Below are 25535 nucleotides of genomic sequence, written 5' to 3' on the forward strand. Positions count from 1 at the left end.
ATTCTTGGTAAAATAATGACCTTCAAGACTGCCAGCTATATTAGCCTGTTAGATCATGCCAGGAGCATGGTCTAAAATGCATTTTGTCTGTGTCACACTGACCGATGTAATGCATTGCATTAGACCAGTGATCAGAGTAATAAAAGTTAAAGTCCCATAGAGGAAGTACTGCATTTTGCAAACTATAAAACGTATCGGACCATAAGACATACCCCAAATTGGGGAGAAAAATATGAAAATGTATTTAAAAAATAAAATGGAAGAGTGTCTTATAATCCGATTTTACGATAGCTTACCGGGGAATAGGGGGGCAGTTCTGGTGGAGCGGGGTCACAGGAGGCAGGGTCGATGCTGTGGTAGGCTGGTGGTGGCAGGAGTAGGTCAATGCTGCGAGACGTGGTATGGGTGGAGGGGTGTCTTGGTGGTGTGAGGCAGCGAGCCCGCGGCTGTCAGAAAATATGGGTGGTGAGCGAATTCCCCACTCTTCCCATTAATTTTCCTGCGGTGGGTTACAGGAAAATGGCCGCTGGAGGCGGTGCACGCTCAGATTAAAGGGACTCTGTCACCTGAATTTGGAGGGAACAATTTTCAGTCATATGGGCGGGGTTTTCGGGTGTTTGATTCACCCTTTCCTTACCCGCTGGCTGCATGCTGGCTGCAATATTGGATTGAAGTTCATTCTCTGTCCTCCATAGTACACGCCTGCGCAAGGCTTTATCGTTCGCTCATCACGAGTAGTTACTCAAACCTCCGGAAGGACATTTTTGGTGGCCAAAGACATCAGCAGAAAAAGGCTAGGAAACTTAGAAACCAGCAAGTGGAAATTCAGGTCATACGGTGTGATTGATAAAAATAATGAATAACTATATATAGATAAATAGATAGATCGGAAAAATATATATTTATTGTACGAACTAATGCAAGTAAAATAAAAATACGCATGCAATGTTTCCACGCATAAGGAAGCATTCAGCTGTAGAAAAGCTTTGTTCTTACAAATAGTGACCTATCCGTGAAATATGTAAAAGTTCTTAGCAGCAAAAATGAATTTGCAGGTAAGTCGATATACAGGTTTGTTCTAGACATACTGGAAGGTATTGTAGGAGACTGAATTCCATGATCCCTCAATATTCTGCACCCCTCTTTCTTTGGTACGCATTTCCATGATTGCTCCTTATTGGTATTATCTGTAGTACCCATTGTCTACGAGCTTTGGCTTTGACCATTTCTGCTTTGCACCACAGCATCAAAGTGTCGCTTTCCATCCAAATACAGCATGGACTCTGGAAAACAAATATTCACGGATGCACAATAGCAAGTGAAAAATGAAGTAATGATTGAGCCATACAAAACTGCTGCATCTGTGCTGATCTGTGGGGGATTTTTAATTCCTATTTTTTTTAGGGAACATGACTGGACCCACTTTTGTGAACACCAAAAAACCCAGATCTGTTAAATACGATGGCTTCGGAGTTTAATGTTCCAGACACATGGACGCATAAAAAAAAAAAAAAAAAAAGACGGACATATGACCAGTTCCATTACATTCTTTGGGTCTATGTACTGTTGTCTCTTTATTTGCATGTTTTACTGTAGCTACAACTTGGCAAAGAGAATGGTTTGCAGTTGATGGATGGTTTGGCCAACGTAAAATCATCAATAAAGAGAATCCATAGGAAGACCTGCACCTGTGTGCTTTGGAAGAAAGTCCAATATACAACTTTTTATTTTTAGAATACAAAAAGTTGGCCAGCTATCAAGTCACACTAGGCAAGCAATGTAAAGGGGTTTTGTTAAAGGATGATGTGCAAATAGCCTCTTCAGAGAGGAACAAGACAGGAACTCAAGTGCAACCTATTGGAGATAGCAATCCTAAAAGTCAACATTGATCCTTCTAAGGCCATGTTCACACTTTGCGGGTTTTACCGCGGATCTGCAGCGTTTCTGCAGCTGCGGGTCCGCAGCAGTTTCCATTGCGTTTACATTTACGTGTAAACCCTATGGAAACCGCAAACCGCTGTGCACATGCTGCGGGAAAAACCGCGCAGAAACGCAGCGGTTTACAACCCGCAGCATGTCACTTCTTTGTGCAGAATCGCAGCGATTCTGCACACATAGTAATGCATTGATCCGCTTACTTCCCGCATGGGGCTGTGCCCACGATGCGGGAAGTAAGCGGATAATGTGCGGTTGCTACCCGGGGTGGAGGAGAGGAGACTCTCCTCCAGGCCCTGGGAACCATATTAGTGTAAAAAAAAAAAAGAATTAAAATAAAAAATGATGCTATACTCACCTCTCAGCGCTGCACGCGGCTGTCCGGTCTCAGTTGCTGTGCGAGCAGGGCCTGAGATGACGTCGCGGTCACATGACCGTGACGTCACGAAGGTCCTTCTCGCACAGCATCTTTGGAACCGGACCGCCGAGTGCAGCGCCGAGGAGATCGGGACGTCAGCGGGTGAGTATATAACCAATTTTTATTATTTTTAACATTACTATTGATGCTGCATATTGCTGCATATGCAGCATCAATAGTATAGGAGTAAACCCGCAGCGGAAACCGCAAAACAAACCGCGATAAATCTGCAGGGATAACCGCAGCGGTTTTGCCCTGCAGATTTATCAAATCCGCTGCAGGAGAACCCCGCAAAGTGTGCACATGGCCTAAAGAGCCTTGCCACATTAGGATAAGAAGCCACACCAGAAACTCCATATACAGAGATGTGTTTCAGAGTGTTTGCCACTCATTAAAGCAAAGTAGTAGAACTCAATAGCTGGGTGAGGGAGAGGCCTCAGACAGGGAGCCTAATTGGCAAATAGAAACTGTACACCTTATGCCCCATTAGAAGGTTTTCACCCAGCAAACTATTTTTCCTGTTTTGCACTGATAAGTGGCAGCCACACTGAAATATGTGTCTGCAAATGGAGTTTCTGGTTGGGCTGCTTATCCTAAGTCAATATTGACTTTTAGGCTATGTGCGTGTACACGTTCAGGATTTTTCACGTTTTTTCGTCTGTTTTCCGCGGAAAAACCTCTAAAAAATGCTTACATTAAGCATCTCATCATTTTAATGCATTCCGCAATTTTTGTGCACATACTGCGTTTACGCATCGCGGTAAAAAACGCATCACGGTAAAAAAAACGCAGCATGTTCAATAATTTTGCTGATTTTTTGCGCTTTTGCCACTATATTATTGCATTGGGAAGCTCCAGAAAAAAAACGCGAGCGGATTTCCTGCAGAAAAAGTCCAGTTTTGTTCAGGAAAATTCTGCTGACATTCCTGAATGTGTGCACATAGGCAGGGCCGTATTTGCCACTAGGCACTTGAGGGCACGTGCGTGCCTAGGGCGGCAGGATGCGGGGGGGGGCGTACTTGAGCTAGATTTTTTTTATTTTTTTTATTTTTTTTAAACTCCGGGGTGAAGTGCCCGCCCCCCCTCCTTCAAGTCCCATAGGGAATGAATGAGGCCGTAAGTGATCCATTACGCGGCAGATGCGGAAAAACTGCCGGATCTGCTGCAAAAGGCGACTTTCACATCAGCGATTTTTGCCAAAGTCACTGCCGATAGTGTCATACTCACCAATGGGGGAGGCAGCACTAAAAGTGCCTAGGGCAGCAGAAACTCTAAATACGGCCCTGCACATAGCCTTAGGATTGCTACATCCAGTAGGTGGCGGTCCTCTTCCCCTCTTCTTCTCTGAAGAGTCTATTTACACATTTAAATTCCCATCATATGTGCATGGCCTATAAGTTTCCCTAGACCAACTACGCACACTCCACAAGGGTAAAAGATGACACATTCATTATAAAACATTAATAAAGAAACAATCAGGGAAAGACAATGTCTTACAAGAAATTATTGTATTATACTCACGTCCATATGTCTGTGGCACAATCTGCGGCATTTCTTTTTCTGACATGTATGTAAAATGGAAGATGTTGGTTGTATGATGTTCTCGGGTTATGGGATCTGAAACTTCGCTGTGGACCCTGATTTGTATGTAGTTATTCTCTGTGTAACACACCTGTATGAAATACCAACAGATTCAGGGCAGATGGAATGAACACATTAACGTAAAACATTTATCAGTTTGCATTATGTTATAATATTTGTCCTTTCATTTCATCCGAGATATGGAAGAGATTAGTGCATGCTGATTTTTTTTATTGAATGATGTACAATGATAAACTTTATAAAAAAAAAAAAAAAAAAACAACACTTTTTGCTAACTGGTTTTAATCAATTAAAATATGGAGGCACAATACATTTTCAAGCCCCTTCCTTTCACCTTGCAAATAGGTGTTCTTATGTGAGTGTTTATCGTTTATACTGTATGTGCCCTCTAAAGCCAAAAATATGAATTTTACAATGTCTCCCACAAAGGTCCTACCTGAGAGGACAGGAAGAGTAATGATCCAATCTCCACTGGTCGCTGGAACATGATGTCATCAACAGCAACAACATATGGCCTAGAACCACTGGAAAATTAAATATTGCAAAAATCCTGTAATTTTAGGAATTTGTGTTTTACATATCTGAAACATATGATGTCTGAGCGGTTATAGTTTCTGCACAATTTGTGTGATGTGGATTTAACATATTTTAGGGGTTGTACTCCCTCAGGTGTGACAGGAGGAAACAGGAGGCACCTTTCTTTAAAAGTTCATGTGGGTTTATTGCTTCATAAACCCAGAAGCACCAACAAAAGCAAAACAGCCTTCAAAGCAGGCAAAAACAAAACATCAAGGTCCATAGCAGGGCTCTGCTCTGCCAGGCCTGTGGGCACACAGGCTGGAGTAATGTCCAGTACTCGGGCTCGGTCTGGAGCCACACACACAGGAGGCCTTCTCCCTCCCAACACACAGACCAAGTGCCAAACAACAGCCTCCATTACATAAGCTGTAACCACTCCCAGAGATGAGGTATGTGGGTAGCCAGACCCGCCCATCTGTCATAGCTACCCGCAACCTGGACCCAGGTGCACCAAACGACATTTTAGTGCTTAAGTGCACTAAAGAAAATACTCCGGGTTACGTCACAGAGAGCAGCCATCTCTGTGATACATACCGCACATCGACGATGCGGCCATTAGCCTCCTTAAAATATACATTGTCCCGATGTCCCAGAAGGAAACAGTCCCATGAAGTTCTGCTGAGTATAGTACCTCCTGTGCTATACTAAAGGATATTCATTGTTATTTAAAGAGGACTTGTCACTAGGTCAAAAGTGTGCCGGTTTTGCTACCATTTTAGCCCCACTGCTCCCGAGTATTCAGCTTTTCTATTGAGCTTTTATGCTAAATTTGCATGGTCTTTACCATTAGGACATTGCGAGCAGTCTAAAGACGCAACTCTAGAGGATCCTGTGCACAACTCCACCCAAGGTAAAGACCATAAAAATTTGCATATTGGCTGCACTAAATAAAAAGGCCCACATCTCTGGAATTGTATAGCAGCAGGAATGAATCAAGAGCATAAACCTCCCAGTTTTGACCTGGTGAAAAGTTCTCTTTACATTTTTAAGGTCATATTATGTTGTACAGAACTCTATTAATTTTCTCAATTGGGATAATTTTCATACTTTTGTGAAATACAACAAAACCCTGAAATATAAAATAAAACCATTCACATTCTACACCATATATTTTCAGATACTAAACAATTCACATTGGGAAATGCCATCTGGCACTTCATAGTCACTGGTACCTTCAAGTAATTTTGTATCACAACATAACATTTTGAAAAAAAATTCATGTTTGTAGCCAAAAGTCTATTTCATGCAGAGACCGAGACACAAAGAGCTACCAAATTACAGTTTAGGATGTGCAAAGTTCATGCATGCCACTTAGGCTGGGTTCACATAATGTTCTGGCAGTCCGTTAGATGGACTGCATTACACCGCGGCATAACGCGGTGTAACGCAGTCCGTTAACGCTGCCATTATCCCCTATTTCGGGCCCATAATGGGCGTGCGCTAGCGATGTGCCGTCATTGAGTGACGGACCCTGGGATGCGTTTCCGGGTCCGTCACTACTAGCGCAGATAGAGCATCTGCTTAGGTTAATGTCCACTAAGGCTACGTTCACATTTGCGTTGTGCCCCGCAGCGTCGACGACGCAACGCACAACGCAAACAAAACCGCAACAAAACGCACGCTAAAACGCTGCGTTTTGCGACGCATGCGTCCTTTTTTGGCCGAAAGTTGGACGCAAAAAAAATGCAACTTGTTGCGTTCTCTGTGCCCAACGCTTGCGGCCATGCGTCGCAAAACGCAGCACAACGCATGTCCATGCGCCCCCATGTTAAATATAGGGGCGCATGACTAATGCGGCGACGCTGTGGCGCCCGACGCTGCGGCGCCGAACGCTAATGTGAACGTAGACTTACACATATCTCCACATAGTCACCAGAATTATAGTGGCAATGAACATTATTCAACCCCTTTTGCAAATTAGATGTATAAGCAAATTTACAGAAAATTTCTTCCTCTAACTTTGAACTTGCAAACTCTGCTTCCAACTGAGTCTCTAGGAGCATTCAATGCCTTTGCTATCTTCTTGTGTCTTTTTCCTTCTTTGAACACGGCAACAATCACTGAATTATTTGGACCATTCTCTTGACACACCAAGAATTTTCGTAAAGAAAAGACCATTGCTATTAAGGAATGGGCTATGGATAATAATCCCAAGTATATCTCAAAGCTTGGAGTCATAAGTCTTGGAAGATTCTGCAGTGGAATTCACAGTCATTAACTTTAACCCCATACAAAATCTTTGGTGAGATTTGAAGAAGGCGATTGCAGAACACACACCCAAGAATATTAATTGGTGGAGGCAATTTTCCAGGAGGAATGGGCTAGGATTCCTCGGGAACACTGTCAGAAGCTGGTGACTGGTCACGCATCAGGTTTGCAGCAGGTCATAACTGCCAAAAATGTTTTTCATCAAGGGGTTGCAGTGGTCATTAAAAGTGGCATATTGTGTTGATTTTAGAGCTATCTTTTGTTATATTAGTTGTTTCGAGTTATTTCAATTGTTCTCGCTTCATTGTTTTATTACAAAAAGCTGAAAGTTTATAAATTCAGATAAAACACATTTGCAATGGAGTTTAAGTAATTTTGTCTGCAACTGTAAATATTCCAAAAATTAAATAAGTGTCCTAATTAGGTTATTACGTATGTAGCTACTCATCTTCTCACAGTAGAAAAAGACATGTTCTCCAAAATGGAGCAATCAATGAACACGGACAAAATTGTTGGTGCCCTTCTTGTAAAGTAAGAAAAACCCACAGTGGACACAGAAATAACTTGAAACTGACAAAACTAATTTTCAATGCTAGTGGATAATTGTGGTAATCTCACTAAATGGTTTGTTTGTAGTTATTTCCTCAAAAGGTTGTGCAACAATATATCACGGTAAGGCTACCATCATTTTCCTCCAGGCCATTAACCATTAGTTTTTTTTTCTGTTGAACCCCAATTCAAAGCAATATCTGATTCTCGTTAGTTGATATTCTGGAAATGTAAATTGAAAACTACTTTTGCCAAGTTATTTTATTGACCGTTGTGGGTTTTTCTTACTTTACCAGACGTGTCCCAACAATTTTGGCCATTTGAGTATACGGTACCTTTTTGACTAGTAAAAGAGATGAGAACATGAAGAAAAGTTTCTGTGTTAACACCCTTTCCCATACCATTAAAGAGGAGCACTCACCCATAAGAACATGCAGTTGCCCAGGCTAATTCATAGGCTTTCCTCATTAGAAAACCACCGAAAATTCGGTTGAAGATGTTTCTTTCCTGAGGACAAACGGAATTAAACATACAAATATTTTAGAACTTTTTTTTAATAATCTTTAGATATACTCCCAAAATATTCCCATTATTCATGAGTCAAAACAGAACAGTTTCCAACACAAAGCACAGTATATCAGGACAGAGCTTGGCAACCTCCTGCAGACCGCCCATAAACTTTAAGGCTATGTTCACACGGTGCGGTTTTTGCTGCGGATCCGCAGCGGAATTGCACTGCGGATCCGCAGCAGTTTTCCATGTAGGTTACAGTACAATGTAACCCAATGGAAAAAAGGACCCGCTGTGCCGACGATCCTTTTTTCCACAGGCAAATCCGCAGCGGTTTTGCCTGCAGAAAAAAGAAGTAGCATGTCACTTCTTTCTGCAGATTCCGCTGCGGGTTTCCAGCAGCACCAATAGGAAACTGCATTTGGAAACCCGCAGTGGAATCCGCAGAAGAAAAAGGATCAAAAACCGCAGCTAAAATCAGCGCTGAATTTAGCTGCGGTTTTTCAAAACAGGACCTGAAAAAAAAAGGATGAAAAAAAGGATCGTGTGAACGTAGCCTAAAAGTCCAGGCGTCGGCATATAATTCTGCAATGACATTTTTAGCGACTGCAGAGTAAACAGGTGAATGAGATCGTACATAGGCTGGATTCCTATAGGAGAAGGTTGCAACTTTTTTTTTTTTTTAAGCTCTGACTTCCTAATTGCTACATACACAGTGTCGATCAAGAGCCGTGAATGGAAAGCACGAAAAGCATCCTCCTGCGGACCCAGTGATCAGGATCTGTCACTTCCCAGCAAACACAGATCAGCTCCGATATGAAAGCAAGAGGCTGAATTCACCCTGCAACTTGTTCTAATGTGCCATCCACAGTTATAGGGGAAATCAACAATAAAAAAAAATGTATTTAAATTGTTGAAATGCGACTGAAGGGTCTTTTTACGATCTTATGCGATGGTGAACAATGGGTGAAATGAATGAGAAAATAAATAAAGCGAAAACAAAAAATAATTAAATAAAAAAATAAGGAAAGCCACCAAGAGTCCAATTCGCTTTTGTAGCCACACTGCCGTAGAAAGAAACCCATATGTACTATATATGAAAATAATTTCTAAAATAAATGGGGAACACAATTATAAATGTATGTTAGTGGTCTATTGTTGTAGTAAAAAAAAAAAAATTTAAGAAAAAAAAAAAGTGTGATTACAATCACTCATTTCCCATTTCATTTCTACATTTTTCCCCCTAGGCCCCACATATCACAAAAAAAGGGAGGCAAATATTGTTTGATTATCTGAATGGTTAAAAAAAAAAAAAAAAAAAAAAAAAAAGCTTTACTGCACTTAAAACCAAATGTACGAACATTTGCCAGATCATGGAAAGGAAAAAATGGTCTGGTCTTGAACTGGTTACTCTTGAAGCACTTGCATCACTGCCATAGGTATCGTGAAAAAGTCCCAGATGACTTAAAAAAAACCAATGTACAGTCATGGACAAAAATTTTGAGAATGAGACAAATATTAATTTTTCCAAAGTCTACTGCTTCATTTTTTCTAATGGCAATTTGCATATACTCCTGAATGTCAGAGTGAGCAGCTTAACAGCAATTACTGTACTTGCAAAGTCAATATTTGCCCAGAAAATGAACTTTAACCCCCAAAACACATTTCAACATCATTGCAGTCCTGCCTTAAAAGGATCAGCTAACATCGTTTTAGTGATTGATCCATTAACACAGGTGTGGGTGTTGATGAGGACAGGGCTGGCGATCAATCAGTCATGATTAAGTAAGAATGACATCACTGGACACTTTAAAAGGAGGCTGGTGCTTGGTATCATTGTTTCTCTTCAGTTAACCATTGTGGTCTCTAAAGAAACACGTGCAGCCATCATTGCACTGCACAAAAATGGCCTAACAGGGAAGAGTATCGCAGCTACAAAGATTGCACCTCAGTCAACAATCTATCGCATCATCAAGAACTTCAAGGAGAGAGCTTCCATTGTTGTCAAAAAGGCTCCAGGGCGCCCAAGAAAGACCAGCAAGCACCAGGACCGTATCTTAAAACTGTTTCAGCTGCGGGATCGGACTCCCAGCAGTGCCGAGCTTGCTCAGGAATGGCAGCAGGCTGGTGTGAGTGCTTCTGCACGCACTGTGAGGCGGAGACTCTTTGAGCAAGGCCTGGTTTCAAGGAGGTCAGCAAAGAAGCCACTTCTCTCCAGAAAAAACATCAGGGACCGACTGATATTCTGCAAAAGGTACAGGGAGTGGACTGCTGAGGACTGGGGCAAAGTCATTTTCTCTGATGAATCCCCTTTTCGATTGTTTGGGACATCTGGAAAACAGCTTATTCGGAGAAGAAGAGGTGAGCGCTACCACCAGTCTTGTCTCATGCCAACTGTAAAGCATCCTGAAACCATTCATGTGTGGGATGGCTTCTCAGCCAAGGGAATCGGCTCACTCACAGTCTTGCCTAAAAACACAGCCATGAATAAAGAATGGTACCAGAATGTCCTCCAAGAGCAACTTCTCCCAACCGTCCAAGAGCAGTTTGGCGCCCAACAATGCCTTTTCCAGCATGATGGAGCACCTTGCCATAAAGCAAAGGTGATAACTAAATGGCTCATGGAACAAAACATAGAGATTTTGGGTCCATGGCCTGGAAACTCCCCAGATCTTAATCCCATTGAGAACTTGTGGTCAATCATCAAGAGACGGGTGGACAAACAAAAACCAACAAATTCTGGCAAAATGCAAGCATTGATTATGCAAGAATGGACTGCTATCGGTCAGGATTTGGTCCAGAAGTTGATTGAGAGCATGCCAGGGAGAATTGCAGAGGTCTTGAAGAAGAAGGGTCAACACTGCAAATATTGACTTGCTGCATTAACTCATTCTAACTGTCAATATAACCTATTGGTACTCATAATATGATTGCAATTATATTTCTGCATGTGATATAAACATCAGACAAACACTAATAAAAACCAGAGGACAGCAGATCATGTGAAAATATAATTTTGGTGTCATTCTCAAAACTTTTGGCCATGACTGTAATGGTTCTCATGTGCTGCATTTAGGATTTCTAGGATAATTAGATTACAAATTACTATGTAAAGTTAATCTGTCATTTGCTTTGATTTTTATATTTGGCTTTCATAAAATACCTGTGGATGACAAATTTCCAAGCCCTTGAGTTTTGCATCTTCCATCCAGACCGAATTCGGTGGCAAGATGCGGCTCCTGAAGCTCACGGTGCTAAAAGACAAGCAATCAAGCACTTCAGGAAATCATTAAAAAGCCATGCTGGAACATTTCAGTATTATCTAGGTTACCTATCCCTCCATTACATTACATACACCAATCAGTCATCACTACAACTACTGACAGGTAAAGTCAATAAGATTAACTATCATGACAAGAACACGTCTCAGCGGTATCTATTAGGTTGCAAGAGAACAGCAAGTACATGTTGAAAAATGTACCAATAAAAAAATCTGAGAAACTGTGACAAGAGCCCAATTGCATTCCTGGACGACTGAGTCAGATCATCGCTAAAATGCAGGGTTTGTAGAGTGTTTCTACGGTTAGAATCTAAAAAAAGGACAGCTGATGAGCCAGTAACAGGGTTATGGTGCCCATGGCTCAGCTATCGTGAACAGGGTGTCCTGGTTAGCCGATCTGGTGCAATCCCACAAGAAAGTGATTGTAGAAAAATAGCTAGAAAAGTATATTTTTGACCATGATAGAAAGGTGTCACAACAATGGTGAGAATGTGGACCTCTGTGCACCACCAATGTACCTACAATGGGCATGTGAGCATGAGAAATGGAGCAGAAGAAGGAGGTGGACTGCTCTTTCTACCAATACTTACCTGGCATGAAGACATGACACCAGGATGCACTAGAGGAATCAGACAAGCGAGTAGATCGTGTGATGCTCTACGCATGTTCTGTGATTCCTGGCATTCACATGTATATTTTCTTGACACGTATCACCTACCTGACCATTGTTGCCAACCAATTACACTAATTTACAGCAATGGTATTCCCTGGTGGCAGTGGCCTTATACGCCAAGGTATTAATTCGGTCACCCTGCAGAAATTGTTCAGGAATGCTTTGGGGAACATGAACAAACAGATCAAGATATTCTCTTGACCGCCAAATTCACCAGATATTAGATTATAGAGTATTTAAACGATGGGCCAGAAAAATAAGTGTGATTCATGGAGGCCTCAACTCACAACTTCTTGCAAATGACAGAACTTAAAGGATCTGCATCCACTGTCTTGGTACCGCAGGACACCATCAGAGATCTAGTGGAGCCTGTCTCCTCGGTCCGTACACGTCATAGCCTTTTCCCAGCCCAGTAAAATATTAGGCAGGTGATTTTAATGATAATGGCACAGTATGTTCTAAGATGACAAATTTCTGTCAAAAAAATTAAGTCCAGATTGAGAAGAGTTTTTAAAACTTTCATTCACATGCTGCAGAGACAATCTCATTCAGATTTACAGAGTTATGTGACAAAAATCTATTAGGAACAAAGGAGATCATACTGTCTCTTGACAGACATTTTTTGACATATGCAAAGGATATTCCACAAATATCTAATAAATGCAGGTCCAGAGTTGGCACGCGTCTACAGAACAATCTTCCGACCCCCGTTCCAACTGGTGCCCGTTCTGATGGACAGAACAGGTGGCCTTTCATGCACCATCTTTCTAGTTATTGCAATGGAAGTTTATCTATATGCAAGAGATCTTGGCTGTATTCCAAGCTCCAATAGTAGTAAATGGAGAGAGTCGGCACATCTGAATTGACCTCTCCTGTCAGAGAAACAGGATCAGAAGATTGTTCTGGAAACAGGTGCATGTGGATATGTCATAAGTGTCTGCCGTGAGACGACTCCTTTAAGACAGGCTTCATAGCTGAAAAACACCACTATACCACGTTCATCATTTTTGTTTTCTTGGCCCTTACTTTGTATCTAGTGTGTTTAGAAAAATGTCATGTGCAATCTTCCTTTCTTCGGCGGTTGGAGCCATTTTTAGTAACGATGCTGTACTGAATTCAATTCTTCTCAACTTGTTCACTAAAGGTAACAAATGTAAAAACAGATCTGGTTAAATAAGGGAGAAGGGCAACATACAAGATCGTAGGGAAAATAGAAAAAACTCAAAAACATACATTCTCCTTGTTGTAAAAGTCTTTCCTCTTCAGGACCATCAGGAACTATTGGATTGACAAATGCAGGCCTGAAGGAACGAAGATACAAGAATATTGTAATGCATAATCTGGTGATAGTGTATCACAAAATACCATAGGAGTAAGAGTTTTTACAGGGAACCTGACAGTAGATTCAGGTTACTCAAACCATGGGCAGCACTTGTCAGACACTGGATCCGTTATTGCAGCCAGGCATGTTTCACGGTGGCTTCTCCCCACCATGCTCACCGAGACTGGCAGGTCTGTTCCTATACACATACCACAATTCTTCTAAAATGATACAGCTTATACACATACCTTCTGTTCTCCGGGTCTCTGGCCACCATAACAAATGTTGCATCCAAAACCGGACTGTAAATGCCATCATGGAGCTTTATAAGAGAACAAATATGGCTGCTGTAATAATTTGTATGGACAGACAGACATACCACACCTCCAACAAGGCACTTCTGTGTGAACATATGCTGGACTATAATCCCAACAGATGATTACAATGGATATAGTAATAGCACAGAGCAGTACACTTGGGACCAGTATGACCAATATAGAGGTCATGATGCCCAGGAAACTGGCCTAGAGGCCCCCCGCCTGCTGCATAAGATTGCCAGTGGGGCATGTGGTTGTTAGGAGAGCCCTGATACATATTGCATTGGGATTTAGGAGCTTCAAGTTACATTGCTGCTAATGGCTAAGGTAAAAAAAAAATATTATATACATATATATATATATATATATATATATATATATATATATATATATATATATATATATATATATATATACACACACACACACACACACACACACACACATACATATTATATATAGCTCTGGCAAAAATTAAGAGACCACTGCACAGCTTTATAAAAATCATAATAATGAAATAAAATGACCTGATCACTATTCACAAAAGCAAAAAATGCTATTAATAAAAAAAAAAAAAAAGCCACACAAATGCTCAAAAAAAAGCCTGAAAAAATGGTGTGCAGATATACCCATGCACACTACAAAACGTAGGAATATGTATATCTTTCTGCAAACAGTTTACATTTTTTTGCATACTACTATTTGTAGCATTGGAAATGCACTCTGTGATCAAAAAGGAAAGGGTGCAGAGCCTGGCAACTTATACAGAGGAATAAAAGCGAGTGTAAATGAGCCCCAAGACCACAAACCTGTAACATGTGCATTTTAACTTCCATTGAGGTCTTCCCAACCCAAGACACATGCCCTGTAAACTTGATATCACAATCGGGAGACATAATCTGCTTACGAAGTTCTGAAATAGATGACCAGGAATAGGAAAGAAGAATGTAAACAACCCATTTACTGTATTTGTCTTCTACTTTATTTTTATGAAGTGACTGACTCTTGATTGAGCAAGAAAAAAGTACACAGCAGTCAGGCATCCAGACTCTAGAGGATAGTTCCCTTAGGGCATATCAGTAGTACACCTACAATGCTGAGCCACCTTGTACATGCACTGTATTACTTGTGCTGTGCCAGTCTGGAGTGACAGCCGGTAACAGATCAGAGCTGAACTCACAGTTTTCCTAACCCTCATTAATGGTGGCAGACAAAGCTGTGCACAGGGCGGTAAGGCTGGCACAGCCAGGGACAGAATTCTCAGTCTTATTAATTTCAGCAAAAAGAACGATGAGTTCATATTGATTCCAATAAAGCTGTTACCTATCTTATCCACCAGCGCAGTGACTATTGACAGAGGAGACATGTTCCGTGACGCGGACTTTGTGTGAGTGTAACAGATGAGAACTAGAAGAAAAAGAGCAACATTGGAGTGACATTTATGCACAATTTTTGCTACAGTTATTGTCACGAATCGCAAAGCAAAAATGTATTACATTGTTTATTACTCCTTATAAAAGGTACAAGAAAAGGTGGCGGGATTAACCCTTTAGTGTGAAGTATGACATACAGGTGCTTCTCCCAAAATTAGAATATCATCAAAAAGTTAATTTATATCAGTTCTTCAATACAAAAAGTGAAACTCCTTATATAGAGTGATCTATTTCAAGGGTTTATTACTGTTAATGTTGATGATTATGGCTTACAGTCATTTTGGATTTTAAAATAATTTTTTCAAGCTGGTGTTATAAAGTATTCTAATTTACTGAGATAATGACTTTTGGGTTTTTATTGGTTGTAAGCCTTAATCATCAACATTAACAGAAATAAACACTTGAAATAAATCACAATGTTTGTAATGACTCCATATAATCCATGAGAACTGAAATAAACTTTTTGATGATATTCTAATTTTGTGAGAAGCACCAATATTTATGATTATTATTTTTCCCTTATTTTTGCTGTCCTATGGAAACTGGTGATGCCGAGTAGTCACTGTTTTGATTGACAGTTGGCTGCCCAGTCTTGTGTTGGCGTGCTGACCCTGTCAGTGCTTTGTCTGACAGCTCGGCTGTCCAATCTGGGACTGGAAGGTGCGGGACTGTCTCCAGGTGTTCTGTTCTGGAGATTGCTTAAGGTATTTAACTGAGCTGTTTGCCTCTGATCCCTGCCAGACATAGTTTGTGCTTCCTGGTGATTGTTTACCTGATTCTGTTGTTCTGAGTTCTTACGCTGCCTGACCATTGGACCATGTTATGACTATCACTTTGTCATGTCCTTTTGCCTTTATCCGCTATCTCCAGGATAAAAATACCAGGACAGTGACCTGACTTACGCCTTTGTCTTTTTCCTTGGTTTTCTATGAGCTCTCTTGGTACTGATCCTGGAACGTCTGACTTCTCTCCCTCACAGTCTATCCGTGAGTAGTGACTAGCATCACAGGAGGGGATTTTAACTTTTGTATTTTTTAAATATTTTTAAAAGTGTTTTTTTCTTCTTTACATTATTTTGGAGTTCCCTTAGGGAACAATGCTTTGAAAGGTTATACTACATACTGCAATACCACAGGATTGCAGGTTAGGGTGCTTTCACACGGTGCTTTGGCACCCGTTCATCGGTCCTGTCGGGGCTTACGTACAAACAACCCACAAAACGGATTCAAGCATACACGCCGATGGGCCATAGCATATAATGGTGCTGACAGAATGAACGTGTGGCTCTGTCGTGCATAATTTTGGGGCGTGTATAATTGTGTCTATGAAGTCGTATGTGGTGAAACGTAAAATCTTATTAGCTTAGAGAGAACAGCCATAACACTCAATGAGTGTATACCCATTCAATAAGATGTAGAAATCACAGACTGTGAGAATAAGCCAACTATCACTCAATATTCTCTCTACAAGAGCAGCCATAAAAGTTGTCACAGAGGGTAAGTGTGATATAAATGTCCACAACCTGTAACCATCCTGCTATTATGTTCTTATGATCTCTTTCGATCTGCTCTCATCAGACATGGCTGATTGGCTGATGATATTCTATACATGGATACTGGATACTATACCTCCAAGGCTATCCAGGTCTTCCAGAATCCTGCCAAACCTGCAACAAAAACACAATTTCATAGGTCAAACTAGGATTGTGGACCTTCTAAATAATTCTATATGTTGACAGTTCTTCAATGTGAATATATCTAAAACTACAAGTTACATGAAAAAGCAACCAGACGTTCTCACCGGACATTGTTGTATACATTCAGGTACTTTTCTCTCAGTTGTGGTTCACTGCCAAGGGGCAACATAACCTCAATGTAACTGTCCTTCATCCTCCGTGGGGGAAGATCTTCTTGCTTCTTGGCCAAAAGAGATTGTAGAGCCTTCCGTTCTTCCATGGCTTGTACGTGATCTCTAACAGAATCCGAAAATAGCCAAAGACAAAGTACTAATTGCTATTGGATATCAATTAAAATAAACTGACTTTATACAAATGTAAGTATATTTTATTCAAGTAAAAAAAATGCTGAATTTCTAGGATATTATCTTTGTTAAATCTTGGTGTAACTAAAAGATAAGAGGTTGGAAATGTACATGCTGCAGACCCTGGTGTTGGTTGAGGGCCCACACATTGAGAGTGTGGCATGCATTATATACAGTATTACACAGGGGGTATTTACAGGGGGTAACCATAGTGAGTGCTGAGGATGTAATTGCACCTGGGCGCAGGAGCCCAAAAGGTCAGTTTTGTCCATATGGGAAGACAAGTTCTATTAAAACATGTGATACTTGGGAACCCAATAGGCTATGGGTACATAATTCATTATAGTACACCCTTATTCTATACACAATGAATTTTAGGATAGGGTGGGATATGCCCTACCACTATTTTAGTATATGACATCAGTGACTCGAAGGGTCAGCAAGTGTGGAGGCATGTGGTATATGCCAGCTATATTACACTGGTGCTATAGATGTCTAATAGCCGTGGCCAGAGCTAAGCTTCCGCCGCTAACCGACACCGGCATTCAAGTGGAACAGATGCCAGTGTTCACACACAATAGCTGCCACATGATTGCTGGGTATCGATGGGTTATCATTGCACCCGGGGGCCCACATAAGACATCTACTGCTGTCATCATGTCAGGAAAAAACAATCTCAGGATCCGTTGAAGCGTTCTAGAGCCATTACCACATATAGTGACACTGGTCAGAATTGTAAAATTTGGCCTGGTTCTGAAGGTGAAAACAGGCTTGGGGTGAAGGGGTTAAAACACAATAATCTGATTTAAACAATAGGACATTTTCTGATTATACATTACCTTTAAATAAAATTTAAACAATTTTGAAAAAGAAAATGCAGCAAGTATGGTATCATCGTAATTGTACTGATGTGGAGAGTCATGGTGCCACAACAGTTTTACTGCACAATAAAGCACCATAAAAACAAAACCCACTAACCAATGGCGGGATTGCATTTTTTTTTTTTTCACCATTTCATCCCACTAGGAGCTCTTTTCCTATTTCTCAGTACATTGTATGGCAAAATGAATAGAGTCATTCAAAAGTACAATGTGACCAGCAACAAAACAAACCCTCATACGGCAAAATAAAAGAAGCATACGTGTCATAGAAATATATGGAGACATGTAAAAATCTGGACCAGCAGAACATGGGGTCCTGAATACCTCCAGTTTGTAGAGGCGCCAACGATTTCCCTCAGTCGATCCCGCACTGCAAGAAGAAGAAGAAGGGATGGATAGAAGTACTGGAGAGGACAAAATACTAATACATAGCGACAGACAGGGCCAACAGAAGGAAACACTGACAGACAGCACTGAAAGTCCCACTGTACAACAACTCACAAGTGCTGCTCGCTGTACACGTCCTGCGCAGATGCCCAGGATGACACTTTTTGGGGTATCCCCTATTTCAGAAGTTATTGGAATATGTACCAATTAGGAAAAAATAGTGAAAACTGCATGTGACTAAGACCCTCTGATCCATGCAGGCAAAAGGAACCAAAAAGTGAGACGTGAGCAGATGAAAACCGCAGCACTGGCGCCCAGCCGAGGATGCAGAGGAGAGGACATACAGCGCAGCGCGGAGTGAGCGCCGGATGCAAGCACTCATGCATTTTGCTGACTGGATGATGCTTGCAGACACCTGTGCAGGTCGCTCTTATACAGGGCTCATTGTACTCCCTAATACATTTATATTTATATAAAGGTTTGGCCTCAATGTCTGATTGGGAAATGGCTTATGGGTGACAAACCAACCATGGTCATCGAGAGGACCAAATGCTGGAGCCATGTATAGATACATACTGTTAGTGTTTTTTGTCAGCCACTATCCATGGTGTCTGGTATTGTGTCCCTAGTCCATTGACGTGAATGGGGCTGAGCTGCAATACCAAACACATCCTGTGGACAGGTGTGGCACTACTATTTTTGGAAGAAAGCCAACATCTTGTGATTCTGCACAATTCCTTTAAATAAATAGGTGCTATCCATGGCAGAGTTCTTCTACATAAATCTGTGGTACTAAAATGGGCTTTCTGGCAATGGTGTGTTTTGTTCCATTAGTCAGGGCTCAGGTAAAATAAAAAAACGTTTTTCACCTTCCCCTGGCTTCTCCTTTAGCGCTGCCTTTCTGCTGCTGCTTCTGGTGACATTACAACAATGCACATCACTGCTGTAGCCAATCACTGAGCTCGGTGGCTATACTGCATTGAGCTCAGTGATTGGCTGCAGTGGTAATATGCACTGCTGCAGCATGTAATCAAAGATGGGAGCAACGGCAGGGAGGCAGTGCTGGACCCGAGGTAGATGAGTAACCACACTTTTATTATTTTAATCAAACGCTGGCCCGATGGGGTTGACATTGCTACTCCTGGAAAATCCCTTTAACTATTTTTTTTTTTTTTTTTTAAATGCTCGTACATTTTATTATAATCATACTGTCATAGTTTTTGTTTGTCTGATTTGCAACAAATCACAAGTGTCTCTGCAGTCCAGAACAAAATACACAGGAAAGATGAAAAAGGAAAGTGAGAGGCTAGGAACATGCATTAAATGACCACAAACCATTATTCACATGGACTGTAATGTGTCCTGCAAGGGAAGACAAGTTTATACAACAATGTACAAGGAAAGCCACACAAATCATACACATTAACTGTGGTGCCGAACTGTGCCCGCTGCTTCATGCCATCCTGATGTGTTCTCATACAGTGCACTGCTGCCATTATTTCAGCTACTGCTCTCTGGATGTGCAAGCGTAAGAAATTAAAGTATATATTAAATAGATCTTAGAACTGATGAGGCTGGTGTACATACTTTGATAATCCAGGTCAGAATGGCTGCATAATCCTTTATAAAACTTGAACGCAATCTTCGTCCATTTAGCCTTATTGACCGCTCCTCAGTGTCTCTCCTGCTGTAGAGATCTCACACTGCTCAGTACAAGCTGCTGATGTCAGTGGGTCGGACTGAGCAGAGACTGAATACATTTGGATTCAAGAGCCATTTCATTATATAGATGAACTCATGAAATGCTAAGCTTAATATCAGAATTATATTCCAATCATTTTATTCAAATTTTATATACGGTTGGAAGGGAGACATCAGGAGTATGAGAAGGAAAGAAAGTTGATCTTTATTGGGAAAACCTAGAGAAGATGAAGAAGGGGATAGAGGGAGGGATAGGACAATAATAACAATATTGTAATAATATTAAATTAGAAACATACTTATGGGGTTTAACATTTTTGTGAACATAAGTTTGAGGCCATGTTCACACTATCAGTATTTCACATCAGTATTTTGCCTCAGTATTTGTAAGCCAAAATCAAGAGAGGGTGATAAATACAGAAGTGGTGCATATGTTTCTATTATACTTTTCCTCGGATTGTTCCTCTCCTGGTTTTGGCTTACAAATACTGATATAAAATACTGACCACATACTGTATGTGTGAACGTGGCCTTTAGTGAAATAACAAAACTTTACAGAGGAGAAGAGAATAAGAAATTATTATGAAACAAATATGCTGTAATATTAGACATCAATAACAAACATTAACAATATTGGTCAGTAACAATTTCATTAAGTACTTAAAGTAATTACTTTATGTAATATCAGGATTCTAAAGCCATTCTGACGTTGATTTTCAAAGTAACAATACCAGCCTCATCAGGTTCTCCGAGAGGCATGTAATAATATATGCAGTTTGTTTTGCGAAGCCAGGCGACATATCTTACCAATCCTAAGGGTCTCAATAAAACTTAAATAAAATGAATGTCCGGGACGGTAACATTGCTGGCTTCTCCTGAACAGTGGGAGTGTGACACCCGTCACCCCCGCCAATCAGCTGTTCCTGGTGCTGGCTGCTTCTGCTCAATTGTGAAGCTGCACAGCTCCGTCAACAAAATATTGCGTGCGGCCAGGTACTGTACATCCGCGGCCTATGGATTCCAACAGTACCCGGCTGTGGCCACGATACAGCTGACCGAGCTGTGCTGCGCAGCTCCACACCTGAGCAGTTCCTGGGTACACCGTGAACATCTGATCTGTAGGGCTACCGAGAGTCGCACTCCCACTAATCAGACACTGATGACTTATCCCAAGAATAGGCCATCAATGTTACAGTCCCGGACAACTCCTTTAAAGGGGTAGTACTATTTGAAACATTTGCTGCATATTGAAGTGTATGGCAAAAATGGATAATAGGTGCCAGTTCCAAGAATCCCCTCAATTCACATTCTAGACAGGAAAGGTAGCCATGAGTGTGTGAGAATATATCCACTGTAATTTTTTGTGAGTTGTTGAAAAAATAAATAAAGGTTTTTCCCTCCTCCCGCACAACTGTGTTTCATTTCAATATACATATAACCAAATCCATAGCGCGTGCACTGTACACTGCACCAGGTGCACTATGTCACCAGCCAGCTAGGGTATAATGTTCCCACACATGCCCCCCTGAACATGACAGGTTATTAGAATGCTGACGTAATAATCGTAACACTTAACACATTAATCCACCTTCGGGCTCATTCAGACGTCAGTGAGTTTTCTCATATGCAGAACACTGAGCCAGTTTCCTCAAAGTTTTGATCCGATTTTCATCGGTGCTCAGCCATTGTGTTAGCTTTTACTAACTACCGTAACTTACTATGGAAAATAAATAAAAATAAATAAACAGACTATAAAATAGTCAATGAAAAACAGACAGAATACAGATGGCATCTGAGTGTTGTCTGATTTTTTCACAGACACATAGACTTGCGTTGGCAAGTTTGATGTGTAACATGGATGAAAATTGGATGGGTGTCTGTGTTTTGGAGCAGACCACTCAGTCAGCAAAATATATGGGCATGTAAACAGCCCCGTAGAGTAGAATAGGTACAAGCTGTGAAGAAGTGATGTCTGAATGAGCCCCTATGGGCATGAAAACCAGTGGATAGGCCTATGGATAGGCTATCAATAGAAAAGTTCTGGATAGTGATGGGAGAATCCCTAGATGTTTGGGTCCGGACGAACAGTTAAAAAAAAATGTTTGATTCGAGTACCAGAGCAGTACCCGATTCACAGGAATGGGGGGCCCAAACATCCAGTGTTTGCCACGCTGTCATGTGCATGACGGCGCAGCAAACAATACTTCCGATCGACGGTAAGATCATTACAGTCAGTCAGAGAGCCGTGGCTCCCACGCTGTCAGATGAGCCAGCTTTAGTGACCAGAGGTAAAAAAGTTTACCTATGGTCACAGGCATCGGCTAATGGGACTACTACTCCCATCAGCCTAGGCCTGCTGTCACGAGTAAGAGCAGGTGGTGGTTGATGGGAGTATTCATCAGCCAGTGCCTACGCAATAATAAATAAAAATGGTTCCCCAGTATTTTTGATAGCCAGCCAGGCAAAACTGTCAGCTGTGGGCTGAAACCCTCAGCTGTCAGCTTTATTATGGCTAGTTATCAAGAATAGATGGTTCCCCAAACTGTTTCCCATTTTTGACAACCAGCCAAGCTAAAGCGGACAGCTGGGGGCTGGTATTCTCAGGCTGGTAAGGGGTCACGGATATTGCCCCCCCCCCTGCCTAAAAATAGCAGCCTGCGGCCACCCCAGAAAAAGCGCATCTATTAGATGCGCCAATTCAGGAGCTTTGATCGACTCTTCCCTCTTGCCGTGGTGGTGGTAATTGGGAGTTCATATTTGTGGGTTTGATGCCACCCTTGTTTTGTCTGGTGACATCAAGCCCACAGCTTAGTAATGGAGAGGCGTCTATAAGATGCCTCCATTACTATCCCCATAGCGATATTGTAAATGAACACACAGCCAGGATAAAGTCCTTTTATTTTACACAATCCATGTCTGGGATAAATAGTTTTCAACCTGGATGATGCCAAGATGCAACTGTCCAGGCTGAAAACCACTGGAGAATGAACTGCTGCAGCCTCAGTGACTAGCGTTGACGTCATCGAGGTTAAGGCAGGTCACTGAAGCTGCGTTCCCAGCCTGGCCCCTGAACTGCGGTGACCTCAGTAGGTGTCAGTATGGACCCGAACTTTACTGTTCAGGTTTGCCCATCTTTAGTCGTGGACAATCCTTCAACTCTCAGGGTCCACAATTGTGAAAGAGACTGTGGTTAAAAGCTGGTACTGGCTGGAACCTGATGTAGCCATCAAATGCAAAAATTATTACGATTGTAAATTCTGACTTTTTTTTTCCCGAGTTTCAGAATTTACCTTCTGCCATATCTGGTAGCCGGCCATTAGACTGTATGGTGCTTGCAGTCATCAGCGATCTCCTGAGAAATCCCGACCTCTGACAGGTCACACCAAGTCTGAAATCAAGAGAAGAGAGCGTTACTAGGAAAGGGTCCAAAAGCAATCTATAACAAGGTATATAAGGGTACAAATGTTTGAGAAGGCTCACATTAGAAAGGGTGAATCTTCCATATCAGTGTTTCAGACGACTAATTATAGTCTATGGGGCTATTCACATGTCAAATGGGGAAATGTCCAATTTGAGTCCATTTTATGGTCCAAATGCAACCATTCGAGTGAATGGACCAGCGATAAAAAAAAAAACATTGCACTGATGCGATTCGAGTTGCATTCTAGTGTTCCATTTTCACTGACTGATTCGTTGGAGAAGCTTGGGAAACATTTAGGGGTTTTTTTGTGAATGAGAAAAAAAAAAAAGGGATAAAATGGAGTAAAATAATAAAATAATCCAGCCCTCTGATAAAAAGACAAAAAAAAGACCTATTGTGTAAATTCAGCCAAATAGGATGTGAACTCCGTGTGTAAGATGCAGAAGAGCGGCCAACTTTTTCAAGGCGAAAACACTTCAGGAAGATGCCAGTGGTCGTTTTCCCAAAGCGTCTTCACCGGCGTCTTTTCAGTTGTCTTTGGGGTGGTTCCGAGGGCAGCGTGTTTGCTGGTGTGTGACTTCCAAGCAAAGCCACCTGAAGAATGCATATGGTACTCCCTTGAACCAATTTAAGGTTTCTGAACCCTAAGTAGATAAAAGAAGTAACAAAAGACGAAATGTACATAGCAATGTCTTTTTGACATTGCTGTGCATTACATCAATTTTTGAGGGTGTCTTTTTTCAGGCGGTTTCCAGGCAGAATTTGCCAGGAAAAGACATCATGTCACATACAAGTAAGGTGAAAGGATAGAGCAAAGAATCTGGCGGAGGAAGCCACAGCAAAAAGAATGTAAGCACGTTGGCGAAGTCACCTCAGGAAAACTCAGCGGCTCAGATGATGTGGTACGCGCATTCCCTTATGGTGATTTCACACTGAGTTTTGTTATACCCATAAGAGATATAGATAGAAAGGATTTCCCGTTGTGTACCTCCAACGCATGCCAGTACCTAGGCGTATAGTGCCACGGTCCACCATAGGCTCCCATGCAGAAAAACATACACTGTACAGCTATTCAGAAAAAAAGGCATACCAAGATAAACCAACCTGGCGGAGGCTAGGAGGACAATCTTATAGCCTTCAGCGGGTGTAAGGAGCTGCTGAATGAATATGTATGAAGGGCTCCTCCAGGGCAAACGGAAACACCTGTTGGATGTCTGGATGCGGGTAGCACGTGACCTTGCCCCTATAGGTTTAATGGAGGTCACGGGTGAACACTCTGTAAGTGGGCAGATAAGCCACACAAATGTTTCTGGTGGTGGGATCTAGTGGTCATGTCACCCGAATCAGCATTATACAGCCTTAGTCTTGTAGTTTTCCAAAATTTTCCAGAATTGTGGCCATAATTATGGAAAATTGGGCCAGAACTGCACTACGGTGACACAAGTAAATGGTGTGTTCACCTGTGTCACTAATCTTTGGATGTGTTCACAAGCTGCAAAATTCGCCAAAATGATGGCACAAATTCTGTTTTACTGCAACTTCTCACCAGGTGAACACAGCTCTTGTGATGTTCACCAGCGGCTGGAGATGGGTCAGAGAGCAGCGACCATGTAGCCACATCCCGGCCATGACCTTCCCTACTTGCAGGACTCCATGGTAAAAACCCACAAGCGGTTATATACAGAGGTCAGAGCTTTACAGGAACTTTTACATGGGGCTGCTGTTTTATGGCAGCGGTAAAACCCAATTGACAGGAGATGTATAATGTTCCTCTGGAGTCTCCTGTAAGCACAGAGGGTCCTCAGCGTGGGCAGCAGTGCCACATCACACACGGCCATGGCACACACGGCCACATCACACACGGCCATGGCACACACGGCCACATCACACACGGCCATGGCACATCTGGCACATCCCTGCTCCACACCCTTAGTTAGCCTGCTTCCCCACTGCCCGCTTCACACACTGGGTGGTGCACGGCTCATGGCTGCCCGGAGAGGCCATGTCAGGTCCGGGCGTAGTCACCCGCAGCGGGACACATGGCAGAGAAGGCGGCATACATGTCTACCTGACTCCGAGCAGCATCGTCTCCCGTGTCCCGGACACTCCACACTGACAGATGAGCCTTCGGCAATATGCGACGACAGTGCTCTGTGCTGCCCACTGCTGGCGACACGCCCGCCTGCCTGTCAATCTCCTCCGCCCGGTCCTCCCACACACCATAGAGAGCGCGGGGTAGAGCGGCAGCCACCATAGAGAGCTGCTGTGTCACCTCAGTGC

General features: G+C 42.0%; 1 protein-coding gene across 3 annotated transcripts; it reads right to left on the reverse strand.

Moving 5' to 3' along the window:
* Positions 1-880: 880 nt before the first annotated feature.
* ACOT9 (acyl-CoA thioesterase 9) lies at positions 881-25535 on the reverse strand. 3 transcript variants are annotated; one of them, XM_077294589.1, is made up of 16 exons: positions 25324-25535; positions 23125-23222; positions 19469-19495; positions 18071-18116; positions 16626-16796; positions 16454-16491; positions 14716-14799; positions 14202-14305; positions 13324-13397; positions 12988-13055; positions 12781-12892; positions 10965-11055; positions 7713-7798; positions 4392-4479; positions 3875-4025; positions 881-1283 (listed from the first exon to the last, which is right to left on the reverse strand). In XM_077294589.1, exons 1-16 carry the CDS (start codon positions 25476-25478, stop codon positions 1204-1206), a joined length of 1473 nt encoding a protein of 490 aa, XP_077150704.1. In that variant the 5' UTR covers positions 25479-25535; the 3' UTR covers positions 881-1203. The 3 variants fall into 3 exon arrangements, with proteins under 3 accessions (XP_077150704.1, XP_077150705.1, XP_077150703.1); XM_077294590.1 differs by lacking the exon at positions 25324-25535 and adding an exon at positions 24360-24492; XM_077294588.1 differs by lacking the exon at positions 19469-19495 and having other exon boundaries at positions 25324-25479.

The sequence above is a fragment of the Ranitomeya variabilis genome, chromosome 3 (assembly GCF_051348905.1).
Source record: "Ranitomeya variabilis isolate aRanVar5 chromosome 3, aRanVar5.hap1, whole genome shotgun sequence".
NCBI classification, from domain to species: Eukaryota; Metazoa; Chordata; class Amphibia; order Anura; family Dendrobatidae; genus Ranitomeya; species Ranitomeya variabilis.